The sequence below is a fragment of the Osmerus mordax genome, chromosome 8 (assembly GCF_038355195.1).
Source record: "Osmerus mordax isolate fOsmMor3 chromosome 8, fOsmMor3.pri, whole genome shotgun sequence".
NCBI classification, from domain to species: Eukaryota; Metazoa; Chordata; class Actinopteri; order Osmeriformes; family Osmeridae; genus Osmerus; species Osmerus mordax.
Genome location: NC_090057.1, coordinates 9,706,654 through 9,727,372, shown reverse-complemented (window position 1 = coordinate 9,727,372; position 20,719 = coordinate 9,706,654). Strand labels below are relative to the sequence as shown.

General features: G+C 51.6%; 1 protein-coding gene across 1 annotated transcript in view; it reads left to right on the top strand.

Annotated features, from left to right (window-relative positions):
* adgb (androglobin) overlaps positions 1–16,890 on the top strand; it is a 37,677-nt gene extending 20,787 nt beyond the window's left edge. Inside the window, exons 20-37 of the mRNA XM_067241752.1 lie at positions 93–228; positions 1,654–1,768; positions 2,679–2,852; positions 3,017–3,167; positions 3,362–3,484; positions 5,364–5,457; positions 6,487–6,618; positions 6,889–7,042; positions 7,201–7,388; positions 7,621–7,787; positions 8,946–9,112; positions 10,117–10,228; positions 12,763–12,920; positions 13,497–13,652; positions 13,985–14,075; positions 14,266–14,383; positions 16,205–16,388; positions 16,529–16,890. Of these exons, the coding sequence (XP_067097853.1) occupies positions 93–228; positions 1,654–1,768; positions 2,679–2,852; positions 3,017–3,167; positions 3,362–3,484; positions 5,364–5,457; positions 6,487–6,618; positions 6,889–7,042; positions 7,201–7,388; positions 7,621–7,787; positions 8,946–9,112; positions 10,117–10,228; positions 12,763–12,920; positions 13,497–13,652; positions 13,985–14,075; positions 14,266–14,383; positions 16,205–16,388; positions 16,529–16,723 (2,615 nt within the window). The 3' untranslated portion in view covers positions 16,724–16,890. The remainder of the gene's footprint in view (positions 1–92; positions 229–1,653; positions 1,769–2,678; positions 2,853–3,016; positions 3,168–3,361; positions 3,485–5,363; positions 5,458–6,486; positions 6,619–6,888; positions 7,043–7,200; positions 7,389–7,620; positions 7,788–8,945; positions 9,113–10,116; positions 10,229–12,762; positions 12,921–13,496; positions 13,653–13,984; positions 14,076–14,265; positions 14,384–16,204; positions 16,389–16,528) is intronic.
* Positions 16,891–20,719: the final 3,829 nt, after the last annotated feature.

Sequence of the window (20,719 nt, the reverse complement as noted above, 5' to 3'; positions counted from 1 at the left end):
TTTGTGTGCGCGCGTGTGTTTGTGTACGTGTGTTTGTGTATGTGTGTGTACGTGTGTGTGTGTGTGTGTATGTGTGTGTGTGTGACCCGTAGGGAGGGAGAGCCCAGCGTGCAGAGCAGGGGTGCTGCTGGCAGAGCCCTACTCCTGGAAGACTCTGCAGTTTCAGCTGCCTGTCCTCCACATCCAGACCACTGCCTGCAGGGCTGCCCTCCTGCTACTGCCCCCAGGGTAAGCTGCCTGCAGGGCTGCCCTCCTGCTACTGCCCCCAGGGTAAGCTGCCTGCAAGGCTGCCCTGCTTGTCAAGGCAGCCCTGGTTGGCCATATGGCAGGGTAAGACCTGTCTACTGGAGAGAGAGAGAGAGAGAGAGAGAGAGACGGAGGCCTGTAGAATCGTAATGTCGAATTTTCCGATTTTGTCATGTAATGGATAAACACACCATTTCCCAATGATCCTTGACATTTGGCGAGCAGCACACTCCTAAAACACTCGCTCACGTTCAATTCAACAGCCATCCCTCTCCAGTGTTTCACTTCCGAAGGTCAACGATCTGTCCACTCTGGCTCCTCCGTCAGCTCCTGACCTTGACTCCCAAGCCCTGATCCTCTCCACCAGGAGACGGCTGCTGTAGAGAGCAGGAGGAGGAGGAGGGATCTTCTATAGGCTGAGATGCTGGGAGCTGCAGGGCAGCTGTAAAAAGCTAGCTGCTGTCCTACTCTCTATTAATGGCTCCTGCCTGGCCTAGAAGCACGGGGGCCTAGATAGCGGGGTCAGGCGGAGGGACACGCCATCGCAATTACCACTGAGACTTCATCACACACCGCGGCTTACGCCTCCTATTATTACGCCCCTAGCGCCCCGCGGAGCTGACCGGCAAAGCACCGGGGCCGTCACCGGTGCCGTCACCGGTGCCGTCACTGGGGCCGTCACCGGGGCCGTCACCGGGGCCGTCACCGGGGCCGTCACCGGGGCATGTCAGTCGTCCCTCCCCCCCCCTCCCCCCCGACTTGTTCTCTTACTTTCCGTAAACTCGAGAAACTCTGTTTACTGTCTCTGTCTCTCTCTCTTCTTCTCTTTGTCGTTCTCTTTCTCTCACCTTCTTTTCTCTGTCTTACTCTCTCCTTCTTTTCACTCACTCACTCTCTCCCTCTCTCTCTCTCTCTCTCTCTCTCTCTCTCTCCCTCTCTCTCTCTGTCTCTCTCTCTCTCTCTCCCTCTCTCTCTGTCTCTCTCTCTCTCTCTCTCTCTTATTTTCCCCTTGCATGCCCAGGCCCCAGGCTGTTGCTATCCATCTAGTTTGGCTGTGATTGCTAAATTATGTAAAGCTAATGGCTTAGTGTCTAGCTCCAGTTCCAGACAGTTAGGCCTGTACGGAGCTTTGAACCAACCCAACCCCTACACCCCAACCTCCTTTCTTTCTGAACCACTGCCCGGACCCAGCCCTGGGACAGAAGAGATACCGATCCTTTACATTAAGGCCAAGGCAAATGAGGAAGATGTCAATACTGTTCTCGGAACGGTAATTAGAGAGTTAATGAGAACTGTATCCCCCTCTCTCCCCCTCTCTCCCCCCTCCCCTCCTCCTCCCCCCTCCCCCCCTCCCCCCCTCCCATCCTCCCCCTCCCCGCCCTCCCCCCCCCCCCCTCCGTTCCACAGCCGTCATGTCCTGTGCCTCCACACGAGGGCGGCGCTGGGCTACCAGGTCCACCTCTTCAGCATGGCTCCCTTCGTGTTCGGGGACGAGGACACCGTCATGCCCCACCTGCAGGAGGTGGGTGAGCCGTCGCCCGCCGGGAGGGGGCACGTTTTGGGGATTCGCTCGAGCGCCGTGTGTGCACGCCTTTTCTTCCTCCTTCTCCTTCGTCCTCCTCCTCTTCCTCCTCAGTGGAGTGAGAGCTGTTAACAGAGGAAGGAGGAGATGGAGGAGGACGAGGAGGAGAAGGAGGACGAGGAGGAGGAAGAGCCGAGCACACGCCTGTTGTGGCCAATGATATCCATTCTCCCGCTCGCGTTCGCTTTCTCTTGTCACCTCTCTGTCTCTCACTCGCTCCGTCACGGAAGGAGATACACAAACACGCCTGAGGAGAGGGAGAGAGATAGAGAGAGTGAGAGGTAGTGAGAGTGATAGGAGAGGGAGATAGAGAGAGGGAGAGGTAGTGAGAGTGATAGGAGAGGGAGATAGAGAGAGGGAGATTTAGAGAGAGTGATAGGAGAAGGAGAGAGAGGGAGATTTAGAGAGAGGGAGATAGAGAGAGGGAGATTTAGAGAGAGGGAGATAGAGAGAGGGAGATTTAGAGAGAGTGATAGGAGAGGAAGATTTAGAGAGAGGGAGATAGAGCCCGTCATTATATTTATACACAGGCAACAGGGAATCTCTAAGAACAAGAAATATATATTAATTCCCTGAATAAACTGCTTTTAATGCCGTGTCTCCCTACAGTTAGACAATAAATACACAGGCACAATGTGTTAGAATGAGACAGGCCATAATAGTCAGACAGCAGTATCTAGTCAGCTTTAGCTCTACACCATAATGGTCTGTCCACGTGTCTAGATCTGGGTTAGTAACCCTAGCCTTCTGTCCCTCCCTCCCTCCCTCCCTCCCTCCCTCCCTCCCTCCCTCCCTCCCTCCCTCCCTCCCTCCCTCCCTCCCTCCCTCCCTCCCTCCCTGCTGTCTCCAGGAGAGCTTGCGTTTCTGTGAGCAGGCCATGAGGATGTACCAGGCCCTGGCCAGGGTGATCTCCTCCTTCACTGATGAGCAGGAGTTCCCAGCAGCCTCCAGGGCCCTGGCGCGTGCCATCTCCCCCTCTGACCTGAGCCCCAGCACACCTGGGGGGCTCCGGGACCGCCAGAGGGTAGGGCACACAAACACACACCCACACACACACCTACAAGTATACGCACGTGCACGCACACACACCAAAACACACACTATCTGACACGCACACACACACACACAGACAGACGCATACCCCTCCCTGCCCCCTGTGACCCTGTGTCTGCTCTGGTGTGTGTGCAGGTGTTTAATGAGGCGGTGTGTGTCATGATGTGCCAGGCTGCCGACAGGAGGCTGACGGCCACAGAGCTGTTCGCTGTCCAGGCCCTCACCCGAGACCCCTCCCTCAGCAGCGCCGGGGCCAGGGGCCCCTCCCCCACCCATACCCACCTTTGTGTGTGCTCTATCCGTGTTTCGGACGTGCATTTGTATGTGTGTGTGTGTGTGTGTGCGTGCGCTTGTGACAGTACCTCCTGGGCTGTGTCTAGGTTGATTAAGTCTACCCTATTAAGTGTGTCCTTCTGTGTGTGTATTTGTGGTGATGTGTGTGCATTTGTGGTGACGCGTGTGTATGTGTGTGCCATGCAGCCCAGCCCTCAGAGAGCTTGGAGTCCCAGCAGCCCACAGAGCAGGAGGTCCGTGCAGCCACAGTCCTCCAGGCCAGCTTCAAGGGCCTCTTGGTCCGTGAGGTCCTCCGAGCCGCCAAGCCAGGTACAGGGGAATCCATGTTTGAAGCCTGATGACTATGGCTCCCATAGTCCTCTACAGTACCCCACTACTGTCATAGATACAGGAAGTCTGGGCTCCTCCACACTGCTGATGCAGAACAATCCCTGGCACCCTGCCAGACCTGTTATTTGTGCTACCATTCGTTCATGCTCTAATGCATGACGAAAGCTTCAACTCAGACACAAAACCTCTTTCTGCACTTGTGCATCGAGTAAAAGCCCACCTTTACAGCAGACCTTTTGTTGCCGGCCTGTGGTGCGCATGAGGCTGTGAGTTGTTGGTGTGTGATTGTAACAGATTGGCTCACATTAGGGTGAGAGCCCTGTTGATCTGGCCTGCCAGTCAGTACAGCCTCCTACCCAGAAAGCCTAGATAGCAAATCTGCCCCCACACTGGTGTGAAATAGATTCCACTTTCCCCTGAACACAGACACACACACTCGCTGTGGCATATCTTAGGGCCCCTGGGCAGAGAGACTGTGAGCCTTATCGATGATGCTGCCACTCTCACTAATACAGCCTGACAGGTGAGTGGGCGAGGAGACAGGAGACACACACTCAAACACCACCACACACAGACGCACATGCACGCACACACACTCCAACCTACGTTGTGACAGTTTCACAGCTAGTGAACATCGAAGAGAAAGAACGGAGGGCAGAATGAGAGATGCAGAAAGAGAGAGGTCTCGTGGTGAGAAGTGGCCTTTGTGGAGGCGTCGTGTGACGGCTACGATGTATTGGTAGGACAGACTGATCAGTAACAACAGCCGACACAACTTCAGAAACATCAGACACGACATCAGGGACATCAGACACAACATTAGGAACATCAGACACAACGTTAGGAACATCAGACACAACATTAGGAACATCAGACACAACATTAGGAACATCAGACACAACATTAGGAACATCAGACACAACATTAGGAACATCAGACACGACATCAGGAACATCAGACACAACATTAGGAACATCAGACACAACATTAGGAACATCAGACACAACATTAGGAACATCAGACACAACATTAGTAACAACATCAAACAAAACATCGGGAACAACATGAGACACGACATCAGGAACAGTTGATACAGCAGAGGAAATATTACAGTCAGAATCAGACACAGCAAAAGACACCGCAGCTAGACAGAGAGATGTATAACATCATCATCCATCAACACAGCTGTAGTATGTTAGCGTTTTGATTGCAGGAATCCGTTCTGACAGTTACTTTCCCAAATGCCTTTCACATTCATTTTTCTAAACCCATTCAAAATTTATGAATTGGCTCCAGTAATCTAGACTGACATCAACATCCTGCCTGACAATTTCTCAGATTGCACACTCTTTTCACACACACACACACACAAATATGCACAAATCACTTCTAGTCATCCATAGTCATCTGTCTGAAAGAGGATGTGAGCATTTCTTCTCACCGTGGGCCATAATGGCTCTATCGATCTGGAGAGGTTGGAGATCTTGGCAGATGCTGATGAGAAACACCTGTAATTGAGCTGTCCCCAGACACACACACACACACACATACACCTGTGAGTCTTGACAAGGTGCTTCATTACATGTTTTATGAATAGTTTTATTGCTGGCATAGTGTAATACTGGGAGAGTTGTGGAGAGAGGTGAGTGTCAGGGGAAGTGGAGGTGTGGACGGGATTCTTTTCCAGTTCCATCACCACATGAATCAAAGTGCCTGTGTGTGTCCACCTTTTCATCCTGAAGTAGGTCAAGTCTAATAATGATGTTTTCATGTATTTGGCTTCAAGGTGAACGTCTTTTCATCTTTTATGAATGCCTGTTACTCAGCGTGTGTGTGTGTGTGTATGCGTGTTATCTAGGCACAAAGGAGAATCTCAGTGCCTCCAAGACACTGCTAGAGATGTGGGCCGCTGTGGAATCAGATGCAGAGAAACATGGTGTGTCCTTACTAAGGTAGGTCAATTGTACACACACACACATCCAGATTTCTTTTGAATGTAGCACAATGAGTTTCTCTACCACAATACAACCCCCCCAAAAAGTCTGGGAGACCTAATACGTTCACAATTTACGTGACACAATTTACCCCTCTTGTGCCGACCAATGTCCATTTGATGGCCTGGTTTCCTGCATGGCCCAACCCTGCCCCTGTCTCTAGTGTGTGTGTGTCCTGGCCGTGTGTCTGGGAGGGCTCATCCACATTGGGTTCCATCCTCTCCCTGTGGTACCATCTGCTGTTTATCCTCTCTCCGCTCCAAACGGCTCGTGGCGTCTGCTGAATGACCCGGAGCCTGGGGAAGTGGGCTGTGTGTGTGTGTTGGGTGGAGGATGTGTGTGTGTGTGTTGGGTGGAGGATGTGTGTGTGTGTGTTGGGTGGAGGATGTGTGTGTGTGTGTTGGGTGGAGGATGTGTGTGTGTGTGTTGGGTGGAGGATGTGTGTGTGTGTGTTGGGTGGAGGATGTGTGTGCGTGTGTTGGGTGGAGGATGTGTGTGCGTGTGCTGGGTGGAGGATGTGTGTGCGTGTGCTGGGTGGAGGATGTGTGTGCGTGTGTGTGTGTGCACGGCGTCCTGTGTGCCTACGTGTGTGTAGGACTTAGATGTCTGATCAATGGAATCCTCCAGGCAGCTCAGTGGAGCCAGGGAGCTGTGAAGTGTGTCCGCTCCCCCCGTCTGACTCGAGCTGCAGATGAGAAGGGCTGGGGCCTTTCAACCCCAACAAAGCCTTCAGAAGCGGTTAGACAAGTTTGATACCGAGCATGTTCGTCTGGGTTATACAACGACCACATGAAACGATGCGATGAAGTTTGTTCATCGATCGATACTCGAGTCGACGGTTTGAGCGTCTGCCTAGTCGCCACGACATACGTTTGTTCGTGTGTTCAGCACTTCTGTGTTCATGATCCCAGGTCTATGCTCAGTAATGACCCTGTGTTCATGATCCCAGGTCTATGCTCAGTAATGACCCTGTGTTCATGATCCCAGGTACATGTTCAGTCACTCTGAGAGGACAGCCAAGTTGTACCCCTGTTATGAGGATGAGTGGTCCAGGATCACCTTCACAGACTACTCTGTCCCCCTGCCAGAGGGGGCTGGCTCCTGGGTACTGCTCTTCAGGTAGGGACCCTGCCTAGCTCAAACCCTAGACTTACATCTACACTCCTATTCTGTCAACCATAACTGCAAGGTTTAAAGTAAGTCTCCCCAGAAGATTTGAGCAAAGCAGGTCACTAGTCCTGGCTGATGCAAGTTCTTTCGACATCGTTTCATGTTCCGGTTTAAGGCACACACACTTACAAGGGTCCCCAGCCATTCCCCTTAGTCCTAATCCGTAATGGCTGTGTGTGTGTGTGTCTGTGTGTGTGTGTGCGTGTGTGTGCGTTCTAGGGAGGTGTTCCTGGTGCCCAAAGACATGTTGCTGGTGGCCAAGTTCTACTCCCCTATCTCCCCCTGTCTGCTCCACGTCATCGACAACGACTGTGGGGAGGAGCTGCCCAGAGTCTTCAACAGAGTCCAGCCCCACATCTACACACACAATCAGGTCTGGCCTCCACCCCAGCGCTCGGGGACCAGGACCCAAGTAACATCTCCCACAGATGTACTCATGTCATGTGTACATAACATGAATAACATCCGTAAATAGGCGTTCACCAGATAAGTGTGTGTTGTGTGTGTGTGGTTGTGTTGTCTTTGCGGCAGCATGGTTACACCTTCCTAGCAGAGGCCTACTCTCCTGACACGCCCCCTGTCGGGGGGAAGTGGAGGATGCGTCTGATTGGCTCCCGGGATCCACTTCCAGAACTGGCACGCGAGGCTCCGATCAACAACTTTATCGTGAAGGAATTCCGAGACTACTATATTCCCAACGACAAAAACATGATATGCAGGTACTCTAACAGTATGAGTGAGGAACATCATACCTGCAACTGTCTTTAGTCTAGATTCAATATTATTGTTTGATTATTGCATATTATTATTGATTTCTCTGTAGATCAGCTTTAACAAGTAGTCGTTTATGTAATAAACACTAGCACACAGGCATAGCACACAAGTGCTATGGTAATCTACAAATAAAAGGACAATTTATTTTACTATTCTGATAAACAGTGATCTCCACAGGTACTTTGTGAAGGTGTCATCGGACCTGGTGGGCACGGTCCAGTTCCAGACCTCCAAGGCCCACGTCCACGTCCGTCTGTCCATCCTGGACCAGGAGGTGGTGGTGGCCAGCAACACCGGCAAGGGTCATGTCATCATCCCGGTGTTCTGCTTCCTGTCCAATCAGGGTGAGTCACATGGAGGAGGGGGGGGTGAGTCTCCTCTCACATCTTCCTGTTTGTAGCCGACAAACAGGAGCCCGGCCCCTCAAGGAAACCCTCTCTTACTCGGTGCGAAGAACACACTGAGGCGGCGGTTTGAGGACGGCAGTCTGCTGTTACTCTGAGCGCCGTGTCACGCTGTGTGACGAATGGAGCGTCCCTGCTTTGTTAGTCCTGCCCTCGGCATGCCATGGCACAGCAGTGCCCCTCTCTGACTGGCAACACCAGCCTCTCTCTCCCTCTCTCTCTCTCTCTCTCTCTCTCTCTCTCTCTCTCTCTCTCTCTCTCTCTCTCTCTCTCTCTAACAGGGCACTCTCTCTCGGGGTCACGTCTGGCTGAGAACTGGATAAACAACACACACACTGAGCCCTCGCCAGCCTCTCTGTCCCTCTCACAGAGATAAAGAGAGAGAGAGGGGGGGGGGGCCACCAGCAGCTCCCAGCAGATGGGTTAACACACACACACACACACACAAACTCCTCCACCTCCTACCACCAATCAACGGGCAGCTTGGTCCTCCAGAGTGAGTCAGCTGACAGCCTGCAGTCATGCCCTGAATGCATCAGGCAGGCCTGCAGTCAAACTGTCAGTCATACCCAACCTTGTCTGCCTGCCTGCCTGCCTGCCCGTCTCTCTTTCTCTCACCACATTGGTGTTCCAACTACTCCACCTTAATGTCTAGATCGGTGTTTCTGTGTGTGTAGTACGTGTTCATATCTATCTCTTTCTCTCTCTCTCTCTCTCTCTCTCTCTCTCTCTCTCTCTCTCTCTCTCTCTCTCTCTCTCTCTCTCTCTCTCTCTCTCTCTCTCTCTCTGTATCTCTCTCTTTCGCTCTCTCTCTCTGTCTCCCTCCCCTCTCTCTCTCTCTCTCTTTCTCTCTCTCTCACTCTGTCTGTCTGTCTGTCTGCCTGCCTGCCAGCCTGTCTCTCTCTGTCTGTCTACCAGCCTGTCTGTCTGTCTGTCCATCCGTCTCCATGTCCCTCTGTCTCTCTCAGATCAGGATCTGTCTGTCCACCCACGTTCACATCTGTCAGGAAGTGGAGGAGCGCTGGGCTGACAGTCACCCAGATATCACTCTGTCAGCCCAGTAAAGTCTTCCATCATTCCTTCTGTGTGTTTTTACAGTGACAGCCCCCTGCTGCGGACCCCCTCTGCCAGATGGGAGACAGACACCCGAGGGCCCCGGCCGGGGGCCCAGAGTGGCAGGAGGAGAAGGGGGGCAGGAGGGCTTGGCCGGGGACGCCGGTCCCCTGACCAGCCGGACCCAGAACCAGGCCCCTACAGACACCACGGTATCAACATCTGACAGCCTTCCGACTGTCATCCCGATCCAGCTACTGCTGTCATACACACATTCGGCTATCTCCCTCTTTTTTTACATCTCTGCCTGGGACTTGCTCTCTGTATCTCTCACTCTCTTGTTGACTGTCACACACACACAGACAAATCAAAAAAGAGAGGGTGCTAGAGAAGAGGAGACAGCTGCAGGTGGAGTTGTTGTGTTGTTATCGGGGCTGCTGTTATCTGGGCTTGTCAGTGGGACTGCAATTTCCACATGATTTATGAGGACTGTGTGTGTGCGAGTGAGTTGTTTGTTTGCCAACCAACGTCACTCCCTCCCCCAGGTAGCATTGCAAGAATAGCATGGTCGCCCCCCCCACACACACACACACACAACAACACAGCCGACACAACACAGACACACAACCGACATACAACAGAGTAGACACACACACACACACACAGACACACACACAGACACACAGACACACACACAACAACGCAGCCGACACAACACAGACACACAACCGACATACAACAGAGTAGACACACACACACACACACACACACAGACACACACTTCCAGGAGTGTGTGAAGATCCCCCCAGTGAGGACAGCCACCCCAGTGTAACGCCCCTGGAGGTTATCGATCAGGATTAACATGGCTTATAGCTCCAGTTAATGATCAAGGGCCCTGTTAGGAACCCACACAGCGCACACACACACAGCACACACACACACAGCACGCACACACTTCCACTCCGCTGGAAGAAAGACAAGGCCGACTTCATGTGACATGATTGAACCTGTTTGGTAAGAACATTCTGTACCGGCAATCTTTGTGTTCATACAAAGAGGATTTCTCACCAGCTGCTGTTGCTGGTGGTTACAACAGCCTGTTGTGTCGTTGTCCAAAGTCAGCTTTGCTTTGGTGTGTGCGTGCGTGTGTGTATGCCTACAAAGTGCTGTGTGTGTGTGTGCTGTGTCGCCCACTCCTCTCCCTGTGTGTCATCAGGTGCATCAGTACAGGGTGCAGGCTGAGGTGCTCCACAGGAGCTGGGTCCTGGACGACGCTCAGATGGCCTTCGTCCACACACTCAGGGACCTGGAGAGGAACGAGATGAAAGGTACGCGCGCGAGCGCACACGCCAGCCAATCGGCTGCTCCCAACGCCCCTCCAGTCCCCCAGTCCCCCCCCTCCAGAAACAGCAGAAGCCAATGAGCTCGGAGGCTTGAGGAGGTGTCAGGCGAGCCATGTTGTGTCATGGGCTGGTGCCTCAGCGGAGGATGAGGGCTGTGTGTTGATGCTGAGTTCCCAGTCAGAGACTCGATACGCTCAGAACTGAACTATTATCTCAGTTATTAGAGATGGGTACGGGACGCGTTGAATTTGCGGGATGAAAATGGGGATTTAAATGTGGATTGTGGTTTTCGTATTACAATTCAAATGTCCCCGACACTTAACTCAGAACCGAGATCAGCCATCGCATCTCTGATAAGTTTCAGTATTTGTTATTCAGAGGCAAGCCTGTTCCTTCTCCATATTGGAATCCCTCCCTTGTCTGAATGAGCCAGCTCTTCAGCTCGGCCTCGCTGACAGACAGATAGACAGACAGATCGAGAGAAAGGAAGACAGACAGCCACAGAGACAGGCTGTCAGACAGACAGGCAGACAGATCGAGAGAAAGGAAGACAGACAGCCACAGAGACAGACTCTCAGACAGACAGGCAGATGCGTACGTTTGTTGCCATTCCGAGGCCAGCAACCACATGCCTAATGATACAGGTAATGATCGAGGTAATGATAGGCAAATGAATACAGCTGCTCCAGCAGATCAAACTCGGGGAGTTTGGATGCCCACCTGCCATTAGAAGAGACAATAGCCCAGTGCCCTCGCCTCTCCAGCCCTCCTCCCCTCCACCCCCCCCTTCTCCCGCTCCCTCCTTACCTCCCCGCACACACTAAACAGAAGCCCCCTGAGCAGTAGTGAAGGGCTGAATGAAAGGAGGTTTTGTTATGGATTATGAGGTGGCTGAACGCAGGGAGGTGAACTGGGTCCGCAGTCATTATGGATCCTTTTGTCTTCTCTCAATATGTCGCTCATGACAACACGGCCTCCGCTTGTTCTGCTCGCATGGCACGGAATCTAAGGGAGCGTGTGTGCGTGTGTGTTTATATAATCAGTTCCCTAATAAAATATCCATAAAAAAAGATCCATGTGTTTACTCGAAAGGGAGAGTCCCTAATTTATCAGTAGTGTGATTGTAATACTAATGAGATTTGACTGTGCGTGTGTGTATCTGATTATGTGTGTGTGCATTTGTGCAAAGAGCGCAGTCAACCCACACGCTATCCAGTTTTTCGAATAATCTGGTCAAATGGAGCCAGTAAAGAGTCAAATGGAGTTGGCGCGTGCCCCCGTTCCTTGGGAGATAGCTGTGCAGGAGAGTGAGCTCATGTAGGCTAACGCTAGCTAGCACCACAGCCCTGATCGCATGTTCCCAGTGCAGCACTGGCATGTGAAGCCTCTACACCAGACGCCTTGCTGTTATCCAGGCACGGGCATGCTTGAAAACACACTCGCACCTACACACACACACACACTGACACTTTCACACACACACACTTTCACTCACACACACAGAGAGACCTGCCAGCACACCCAGTGTGTTCTGTGGTGTACTCTTCTCTGTTTAAAGGGCCAGGCTCCATCGTCCATCAGCCATCGTCATGGTTTCATCAGTGCACCCTGCTCCAACCCCGGCACGTTTGCCCCCTGCTTGTCGACAAGACAAGTCTGCCTGCTTTCCTTCTGACGGAGGGGAGATGTGGGTTGTGATGCGAGGTGCCCAGCTAGCCGCGCTGGCTGCTTAGCCCAGGCTGTGGGGTCAGGCCGGCCGGCTGTCAGGATGAGTGATGGATTAGGCTACCTCACCGTCTCTACCTGTGCTAGGGAACTCAGAGACGAGGCCCGGGTTAGGGCATGGCTGGGAAGGTTTTTTTTTTTTTTTTTTGGGGGGGGGGGAGTGACTTGGTATGAAGTGCAACAGTGCCATCTAGCAAGCACATTCGCTCCCTCGAACACACCTCTCGCTCGCGCTCCCCTCACACACACAAGCACCCGCCACCCATGTGCTTTGTTCGCACCCGGTGAAGTGTGAACGGGTAATTCAAATGACTGAATATGTTTCGATTAAAATGCAATTTCCACGAGTGTTTTTTTACCGCGTTAAAACCGCGCGTCGTTTACTTGGGATTCCAAGCAATCAGGAAAATATATGTTGTTGTATTATAAACACATAAATGTGTTTAGCATGATGATGGTGTCTGCTGAATGGGTTTGTAATCTCTCCTGAAAGGGAATTTAATATGTAAACAGTGAATAAGGCACATACCATGACTGGAATATCAACCAGGGAACACACTCACATCACTGAGCGTCAAGACTGAGGGATTATTTTGGAACATGAATGCTGCTGTCATGAATAGTTAGGAATGTTCAGCGCGTTGAAATAACCAAAAGTATTATTCTTGAATTGTCATTGTCGTAGTTTGGATGCTGCTTAAAGTATTATCAAGAACCGCAGCCTAGATGGATCCGTCTCATCAATTGGTCTTGAGTTTGATTGACATACAGATCACCTGTGTGACTTCCTGCAGTGGGCGGGGAGAAGGCGGAAGACCCAGCCACTCCCGTCGGGGCCGACGCCCAGAGCAGCGAGGGCCAGAAGTCAGCCACGCCCAAGTCCAGCCGCAAGGGGAAGGGGGAAAAGGACAAGTCGGGGGCCGCTGTCAAACCTGGCTCCCGAATGGAGACGGTAACACACGCATGTCACATGCACCATCACAAACACACACAAAGATTTACACAAAGGCAGACACATACATAATCATACTGTACACACTTGTATCACACATATCACATGCACAGGCACATAACCACACTCTGGCATTCTGTTGACATGCTCTGTCAATAACCCCTCATCATAGCTTTTCAGTCTCCCCATCTGTTAAAATCAGTAAATACAATGACATTTGAAAAAAATATTTCCAGTTAAAGGTCCCATTGAATACATTTGCATTTTATCAGTTTTTGCCGAGAGAGAGAGAGAGAGAGAGAGAGAGAGAGAGAGAGAGAGAGAGAGAGAGAGAGAGAGAGAGAGAGAGAGAGAGAGAGAGAGAGAGAGAATGAACCTTGACCTCTGAATGAGCAGAGCTGTCAAACCCCTCCACCCAGTGTGAAGATGCTGTCTGAAATCACCACAGCTGTCTCGTCCCGCTCAGGAGACAGGAGAGACACACACTCTGTCATTGTTCACTGTGACACCGGCAACCTTGGACGGAAATACATTAGAATGGATTCTGTGTGTGTGTGTGTGTGTGCCCGCGCCCAGAGCCTGGACCACAGCAAGCCTAACTGGACGCTGCGCGTGGTGTGTGAGCAGAGCGACGCAGAGGGTGTGGAGGTGAGGAAGGACACAGACAGACTGGAGGAGATCAGAGCCATGAAGCAGGCCTGGGAGACAGCTGACCCAGGCCGCGCCCTCAAGGTAACATACACACACACACACACACCTGTACTCACGCACAGACACACACAGACACACACAGACAGACTGAAGGAGATCAGAGCCATGAAGCAGGCCTCGGAGACAGCTGACCCAGGCTGTGCCCTCAGGGTAACACACACACCTTTACTCACGCACACACACAGACACACAATTCATCTCACACACACGTCCATAGTCTCTCTCGGACACACGCCAACACCTACATACGTGCATATTATCGCTGGCTCTCTCCCACACACACACTAACACACACACACATTCTCTCTCCTGCTATTCCCTGCTCCTCCCTCATGTTCTGGTGCTGTTGTCAGGCACTCCAGTCTCGTCAGAAGTTCATCAACAAGCACCCGCACACAAGCCGTGGGGACACCGCTATGGACGACCCAGACAGCGGAGAGCCTGGTACACACACACACACACACACATATACATATATACACGCACACACACACACATTCACATAACCAGACTTGCCTAGTTCTTCTATGTACCCACCATACCATAGCCACTCATGTACTGTAGAACAATACTACAGTTGAATTTGGAGCCAGTGTGTTTCACCTCTGGCATCCTACATACATACCTTCAACAGGTCTTCCTTCCCAGTCACCTGACGGACTCCTCAGTCCATCCAATCAGGAGCTGTCCCTCCATGCCAACCCTGATCCCTTACAGCTCCATGTTCCCATGGACTGCACCCCTTTTATCAGGTACTGCCCCCTCCATCTCTCTCTCTCCCCCTCTTCTCTGTCTCTCTCTCTCCCCCCTCTTCTCTCTTTCCATAGGGATAAGGGTGTGAGTAATGCCCCACGCTAGACCCCAGCCTCACCCTCATTTCCTGTCGTCCAACCATACCATTTTAATCAGTCAGCAGCCTAGGCTGCAGTCAATTTGCACACACATACACACACACACACACTCATTCTCACACAGAATGAGACACACATGTCTCATTCTGGCAGCCTGTACTCTAGGTCACCGTGAGTTGGGACAGAAAACCTATTTCACCCTTTCTCCTGCAAATCCCAGCTAGCGCATTGGGCTTCTGAATCTTAACTGTATTGGACTCTGGAGGTTGTAGTTCCAGTCAGTTGTAGTTCCACCTCAAAGCAGCGGAGTTGCTAGGAGGCAATCACAGAGTATCAACAGCTCTAAAAACAGCTCTATTTGCTTTCAGGGAAAGGAAGGGAGGGCGATTCTCATTCCGGGTGGCCACAAGAGGGTGGGTGGAGGGTTGTGGAGGGTCTGGGTTCAAACCAGAGCAATCTGTAGCTGGGTCCTGGGCTGTAGGACACTGTCTCACCCTCCTCCACTGCTGGAACAGGCTGTACATGATGGAGGGGACCCGTCTGAAGGAAGTGCACTGCTTCAGGACGTGCACAGAAGTGCTGGACAGGCAGACAGGGAGGGCGGAGGAATGTGTGTGTGGTGTTGTATTATTGGCTCATTTGCAGAACAGACCTTGGTCTCAAATGACTTCCTGTCTAAACACTGCCTAGATGTCTTGTCAGGGTACTGTATACAGGACGTGGTGGGGAGGTACACTTTTTCACCTCCATCAACCGCACTCTCGCCCTCTTCTTTGCTTTCTCTTCTGCCTCTTTCTCCTTTTCCCTCCTCTCTCCCTCTCTCTCTCTCTCTCTCTCTCTCTCTCTCTCTCTCTCTCTCTGTCTCTACTGCTACTGTCTCTAATGCTCTTTCTCTCTCTCTCCTTCTCTCTATCTCTGTGTCTCTCTCTTACTCTTTCTCCTACTCTATCCCTCTCCCCTACTCTCTCCTACATGACAAATGAGATGATATTTGGGTCTATTAATTAGAGAGCTATTTCTGGGGTCCAATGAGCCCAGTGCTCTGATGAGACTTGCCCCTTTCACCCTGCACGCATATGTGTGCGTGTGTGTGTGTGCTTGCCTGTGTGTGTGTGTGTGTGTGTGTGCATGGGAAATGATGGTTGGTACTTTGTCCTGCAACTTGAGCCTGTACAGACAGTCTTTTAGAAGATTAGTCTGCAATTACACACACACACACACACACACACACACACTTATTACAATCCCACGGTATTACAATCCCAGACCTACAATTAAAGACCTGCTAATAACATGCCGTCCCTCTGACAAACATGCAGACGCTGTACACGCACTCACACACACACTCACTGGCCAGTCAAACAGTTCCAGTGTCACAGAAAGGTCATACAGTGTTATGTTCATTAAGCAGCCAATTCCATCAGCCCTGTCTGGCCCTCTTTGTCAAGGTCACACCATGGGAAATAAGCCAACACATTTAGCCCCATCTAATCTCTCTTTAAATACTCCCCCCGCCCTTTGCCCCCCTAGGGGATAAGTCATATCTAAGCACACACACACACACACACACACACTTTCGTCTCTGAGAGGTACAGCATGTTAGCTGAACAACCTGACACTGTGCTGGTCTAGAGTACACTCTAGTGGTTACCTCTCCTCACTCCTCCTAAACTAAACACCTTTCTTCTCCTCTCCTCACCTCTCCTCTCCTCTCTCCTCCAGGAGACAGAGGGAGCAGCCTGTCCTGAAGGACTCCTCTCTGGAGGAGGCCCAGCGCAGGGAGAGGTCAGAGGTCATCCAGGGCTTCCGGCTGCTCCGGGAGACGGTGCTGGAGCACCGCAGACAGGAGGCGGCGGAGAGGAGGGAGCTGAAGAGAGGCCAGCTGGAGACGTACGACGGCCTGCAGGTCAGACGGGGGTCACACACAACTAGAGACTCAACGATATCACACGCACCAAATATCTTTCACTGTAGCTTCTCGGGCGGTAGTGACACTGAGAGGGGATGTGTGAATCGCCCCCCTCCCCCCCCCCCCCCCCCCTCCAGGTGGAGTTGGCACGGCAGCGTCAGCAGGTGCTGCAGACCCGGGAGGCTCTGCGCTGCCGCCTGCTGGAGGCCAAGCGCCTCAGCAGGCAGGAGGAGGAGGCAGCCCTGGAGGTGGCCAGGCAGGCAGAGCTGGAGAGGACCGCCGCCCAGCCCCCCGCCGCCAAGCAAGTCAAGAGCGCCGGCAAGAAGAAGTGATCCCATTCGCTGCTCCTGGCAGGAAACCCCCCCTCCCCCCCTTTTCCGGCTACGACCGCTGTTCTCTTCAGTTCTCCGAAACGGATCAACCTGGAAGATCCACCCCAGCAACAGCCTCATGTTTATGGCTCCCATAATGCTTTCATGAAATAAATCAATTGTAGGAACAGATTTCTCCTGCCGTTCTTCGTCACATCCATGAGGCGTTTCGGTGCGGCAGGAACTAGCTCGGCATGTCCTTGTTCTGCCTCGTCATTCAAATCGAAGTACCGCTAACCCTCCTGGGAGCTCTTGACAGTCAGCAGGTTAGCTCGTGGACCCCTGTCCTCCCAGTACAGACCCGGGTTCCTCACCAGTGGGTTCTCCCAGTAGAGGCCCAGTCCACCTAGCAGAGAATAAAGACCTTCTCACACTAGAAAGGACATGTTCCTATTCACTGCTGTACAGTACAGTCTGTCCCTTCAGTCATGTTGTGTGTGATCCTGCAATCAGTGAGAAACAACTGGTCTTAAATGCCCCCTCATGAATGAAGCTGGTAAAAACATATGAATAAATAATGTTAATAAGCGGCATGCATATATCAAGAGTGACAGGTACTAGATAACTAATGTGCCATCCTCTGGAGAATGGCAGGAACAGTGGGGTCTACACATAATTGCCTCCACTGTAAGTAGAGGTCCTGTGATAATCAGTATATGTTGCTTGACAGAAGGTCACTGGATTGATTCTATCAACCAATAAGTGAAGGCTACATAAGTAATGGGTGTGGCCAAACCCTCTGAAGACCAGCTGATGGCTGATTGATGTTGCTGACTGATGTTAGAGACTGGAAGCCCCCCCCCCCCCCACGCCCCATCCCCCCCTCAGGCAATAGTTAAGCAGTGCTCTGGCCTTTTTTGTCATGTTCATTAGCATGTATTAAGGTAACCAGACACTGAGAAATGTGGAAGGACATTGTTTGTTAAGCATGAACCAAACTCTAATGTGCACGAGCTGAGGCTGGTGTTTCCACAGGCTCTGGTGTGTATGTGTGTATGTACAATACGGCTGTGTATGTGCGTGTCTTTGTGTACATGCCTGTGTGTGAATGTGCACCTGTGTGTGTGCTTGCCTGTGCATACGCACGCCTGTGTGTGCATGTGTGTGTGCCGGGCTGTTGACTCCCGTTCTTGAGGACAGTGTGTGTGAGTCAGCTGACCGGCTGAGAAATGAGAAAGCAAATCGAAAATGAAAGGGTGGATGGTGCCATCTAGTGGCGTTATGGAGGAAATAAATCCTCATTATTATCTTCATCTGCAGGCCCGTGGATGCTCTGCTATTTTCAAGGTTGACAATAATGAATCGTTCAATTTTGTGTGGCTGCACTGGGGAAATGATCATTACTGTGTAAGCGCGTGGCGGGGGGGGGGGGGAGGCAGGGGGGGGGAGGTGGGGGGGGTCATAGAGAAAATGTGTGTGCGTGTTCCATGGTGAAAGGAAAGGATGGGTTCGGAGCACGCACCAGCAGAGCAAGGTCATCCTTCGGTAAAGTGTCACTGTTCATCTGAAAGGTCTCCCACCACACTGGAAGACCTCATCCACCGCCCACAGCAACACAGAACACAATGTTCTGGGGCTAGCCGTGCACGTGTGGGAGTCATTGGGATAGCTAGCCTATTGTCACCTTGTAACTCGTGTGTGTGTGAGTACCGTGTTACGAAGTGTGTTTACATGTACGTGTCGCCAGTGAGGTTTGTGTGTGTCTTACGTCTGTGTGCAGTGTTTGTGTGTGTTTTCATGTTCGCTTTTGTATGTCCTATGTAACAGTTATTAGACGTATTAGTATTTGTTGTTTGTGGAAGATGTGAGGGTGTGTTTGTGTGTGTACCGTGTTAGGAGTGTGTGCGTGTGTGTGTACTGTGTCGAGGGTGTGTGTTCAGGCTGTCAGGCCTCATCCAGCCAACACAGCCCTTATTTCCCCTGTAGCCGCATGACAGAGCTAATCCACTAAGCCCTGTTCCAAGCACACAGCATTCCCTGCTCTCCCTCACTCTCTCCTTTTCTTCCTTCCTTCCTTCTTTCCTCTCTCTCTTTCTCTCTATCTCTCCTCTGTCTGTTTCTCCATCTCTCTCAAACTCTCCCTTCTTGTCTCTCCCTCTTTCAACTCCCTCCCTTCTCCCTCTTCACCCTCCTTGCTCCTCTTGGACTACTTCCTTTTTCCATCATCAGCGTTTCATTTATATCCCCGTCTCTCTTTTCTTTCTCTCTCTCCATCTCCCTTTCTCTCTCCTTTCTCACTCCCTCGCCTTCTTTTTACCTCTCTCCCTCTTTCTATCCCTCCCTCTCTCTCACTCCCCCTCCCTCCCTCTCTCTCTCTCTTTCTCTCTCTCGCTCTCTCTAAGTCCGGAGCCTCTCTCAAGGTGCTCTCTTTGTTTACCACAGCAGCTGAATGTGGAGCGCTAAGTTTCCCTCAGCAGCGTGATGAAAGAGCCCAGCGGCCAGCCCCGTGTCTGTGGAGAGACTCCGTCCAACCAGGTAACAGGCTCCGGCGTGCGCATTCAGCAGAGTCGTCTGATAATCAACAGTTCTTGGCTCTGTGGTTTGACGCAAATACATTTTGAGGGAAAGATGACCATGCACTAACCTTGAACGGAAGGAAGTGTCTGTAGTTTGTGTGTTTGTTTTGCTTTAGTTTTTTTAATTACTCCATAATAACCAGATCTACACTGGACTTAAATGAAGACTTGTAGAGGGATGATGAAATCAGATGAAAGCGGAGACACACATACACACACACAGCCCAACTTATGTGTGCTGACTAAAATAGACTTGCATCACTATAAGATGGCTGTTATTCATCTCTAGTACATTTGCGTGTACATAATGTTTCACTATCTACAGAACCACCCAACTGCATGATAATGATCACAGTGCCATTCACTGTCGCTCTCTAACACACACACATCCCCGTCCTGTTTGTTCAGTCAGGTGAGACAGGGTCAATTTCACCTTTTGGCCCAACATTCAGCTGCACGTGTCGTTTCTTGTTGCTGGGCCCTCTTGGGCCCTCTGGGACTTGCAGTCCTCTTGGGAGCCAGTCTTGTAGGGCACACCGGTTACGCTAATGCAGGGAAAACTACAGAGAGCAAGCCCAGCTCAGCGACTGCAGGCAGCTTTGATGAAGAGGGGCAGAGTGCCAGAGCCTTGATGTTGACAGAACCGTCACCCCAGAGAGGATCAGGTAGGGGCCACGATCCAGGCTGAGGATTTTACTGCAGTAATCTGACACCTCCTCACTCACTCCCTCTCTCTATCTCTCTCTCTTTCTCTCTGGGTCCCCTCCCTCTCTCTCTGTCTCAATCTTCCTTTTTTACACAGACACACACTATCTCCCTCTCTCTTTTACACACATGTACACACCTTTTGGCTCTTTCTTGTTCCACCAAAGAGCAAAAAGCGCACCCCTCCTCCTTTCCCCCTCCCCTCCTTTTCTTCTCACTCGTTTGATCCAGAACAGTCAGACACCTTGTCATGAGGGGAGAGGAGGTGCAGGGCAGGGCAGGGTGAGAGCAGAGGGAGTCAGCCACTTTGTCGAGGCGCCAGAGAGAAACAAAACAAACAAAAAGCCAGTGATGAGGTCAGGACCAGCTAACCCACAGTACATCCCACCAACTACACTCACAAAGTAGCAGCTGACTATGGGACTGCAAATGAATCAACAGGTCCAACTTCCATGTTTTAAGTCTTAGACTTTCTGTCATCTCCCCCCTGTGTGTGTGTACAGTATTGGAGTAGAATGATTCGCTGGGGGTGTGCCGGTGGCTTACCGGATAAGTGCATGTCCCACATTCAGCTGAGGCCTTACTGCAGCGGCCTGGGTTCAAATCCGGTGCAGGCCCTTGCTGAAAGCCATCCCCTGACTCCCTTCATTCCCTGTTTCTCTACGCTGTCACTATAAAAATTATAAAGTCAGAAATGCCCTCCAAATTTGTCTTTAGAATTATTTAAAGGTTTGGT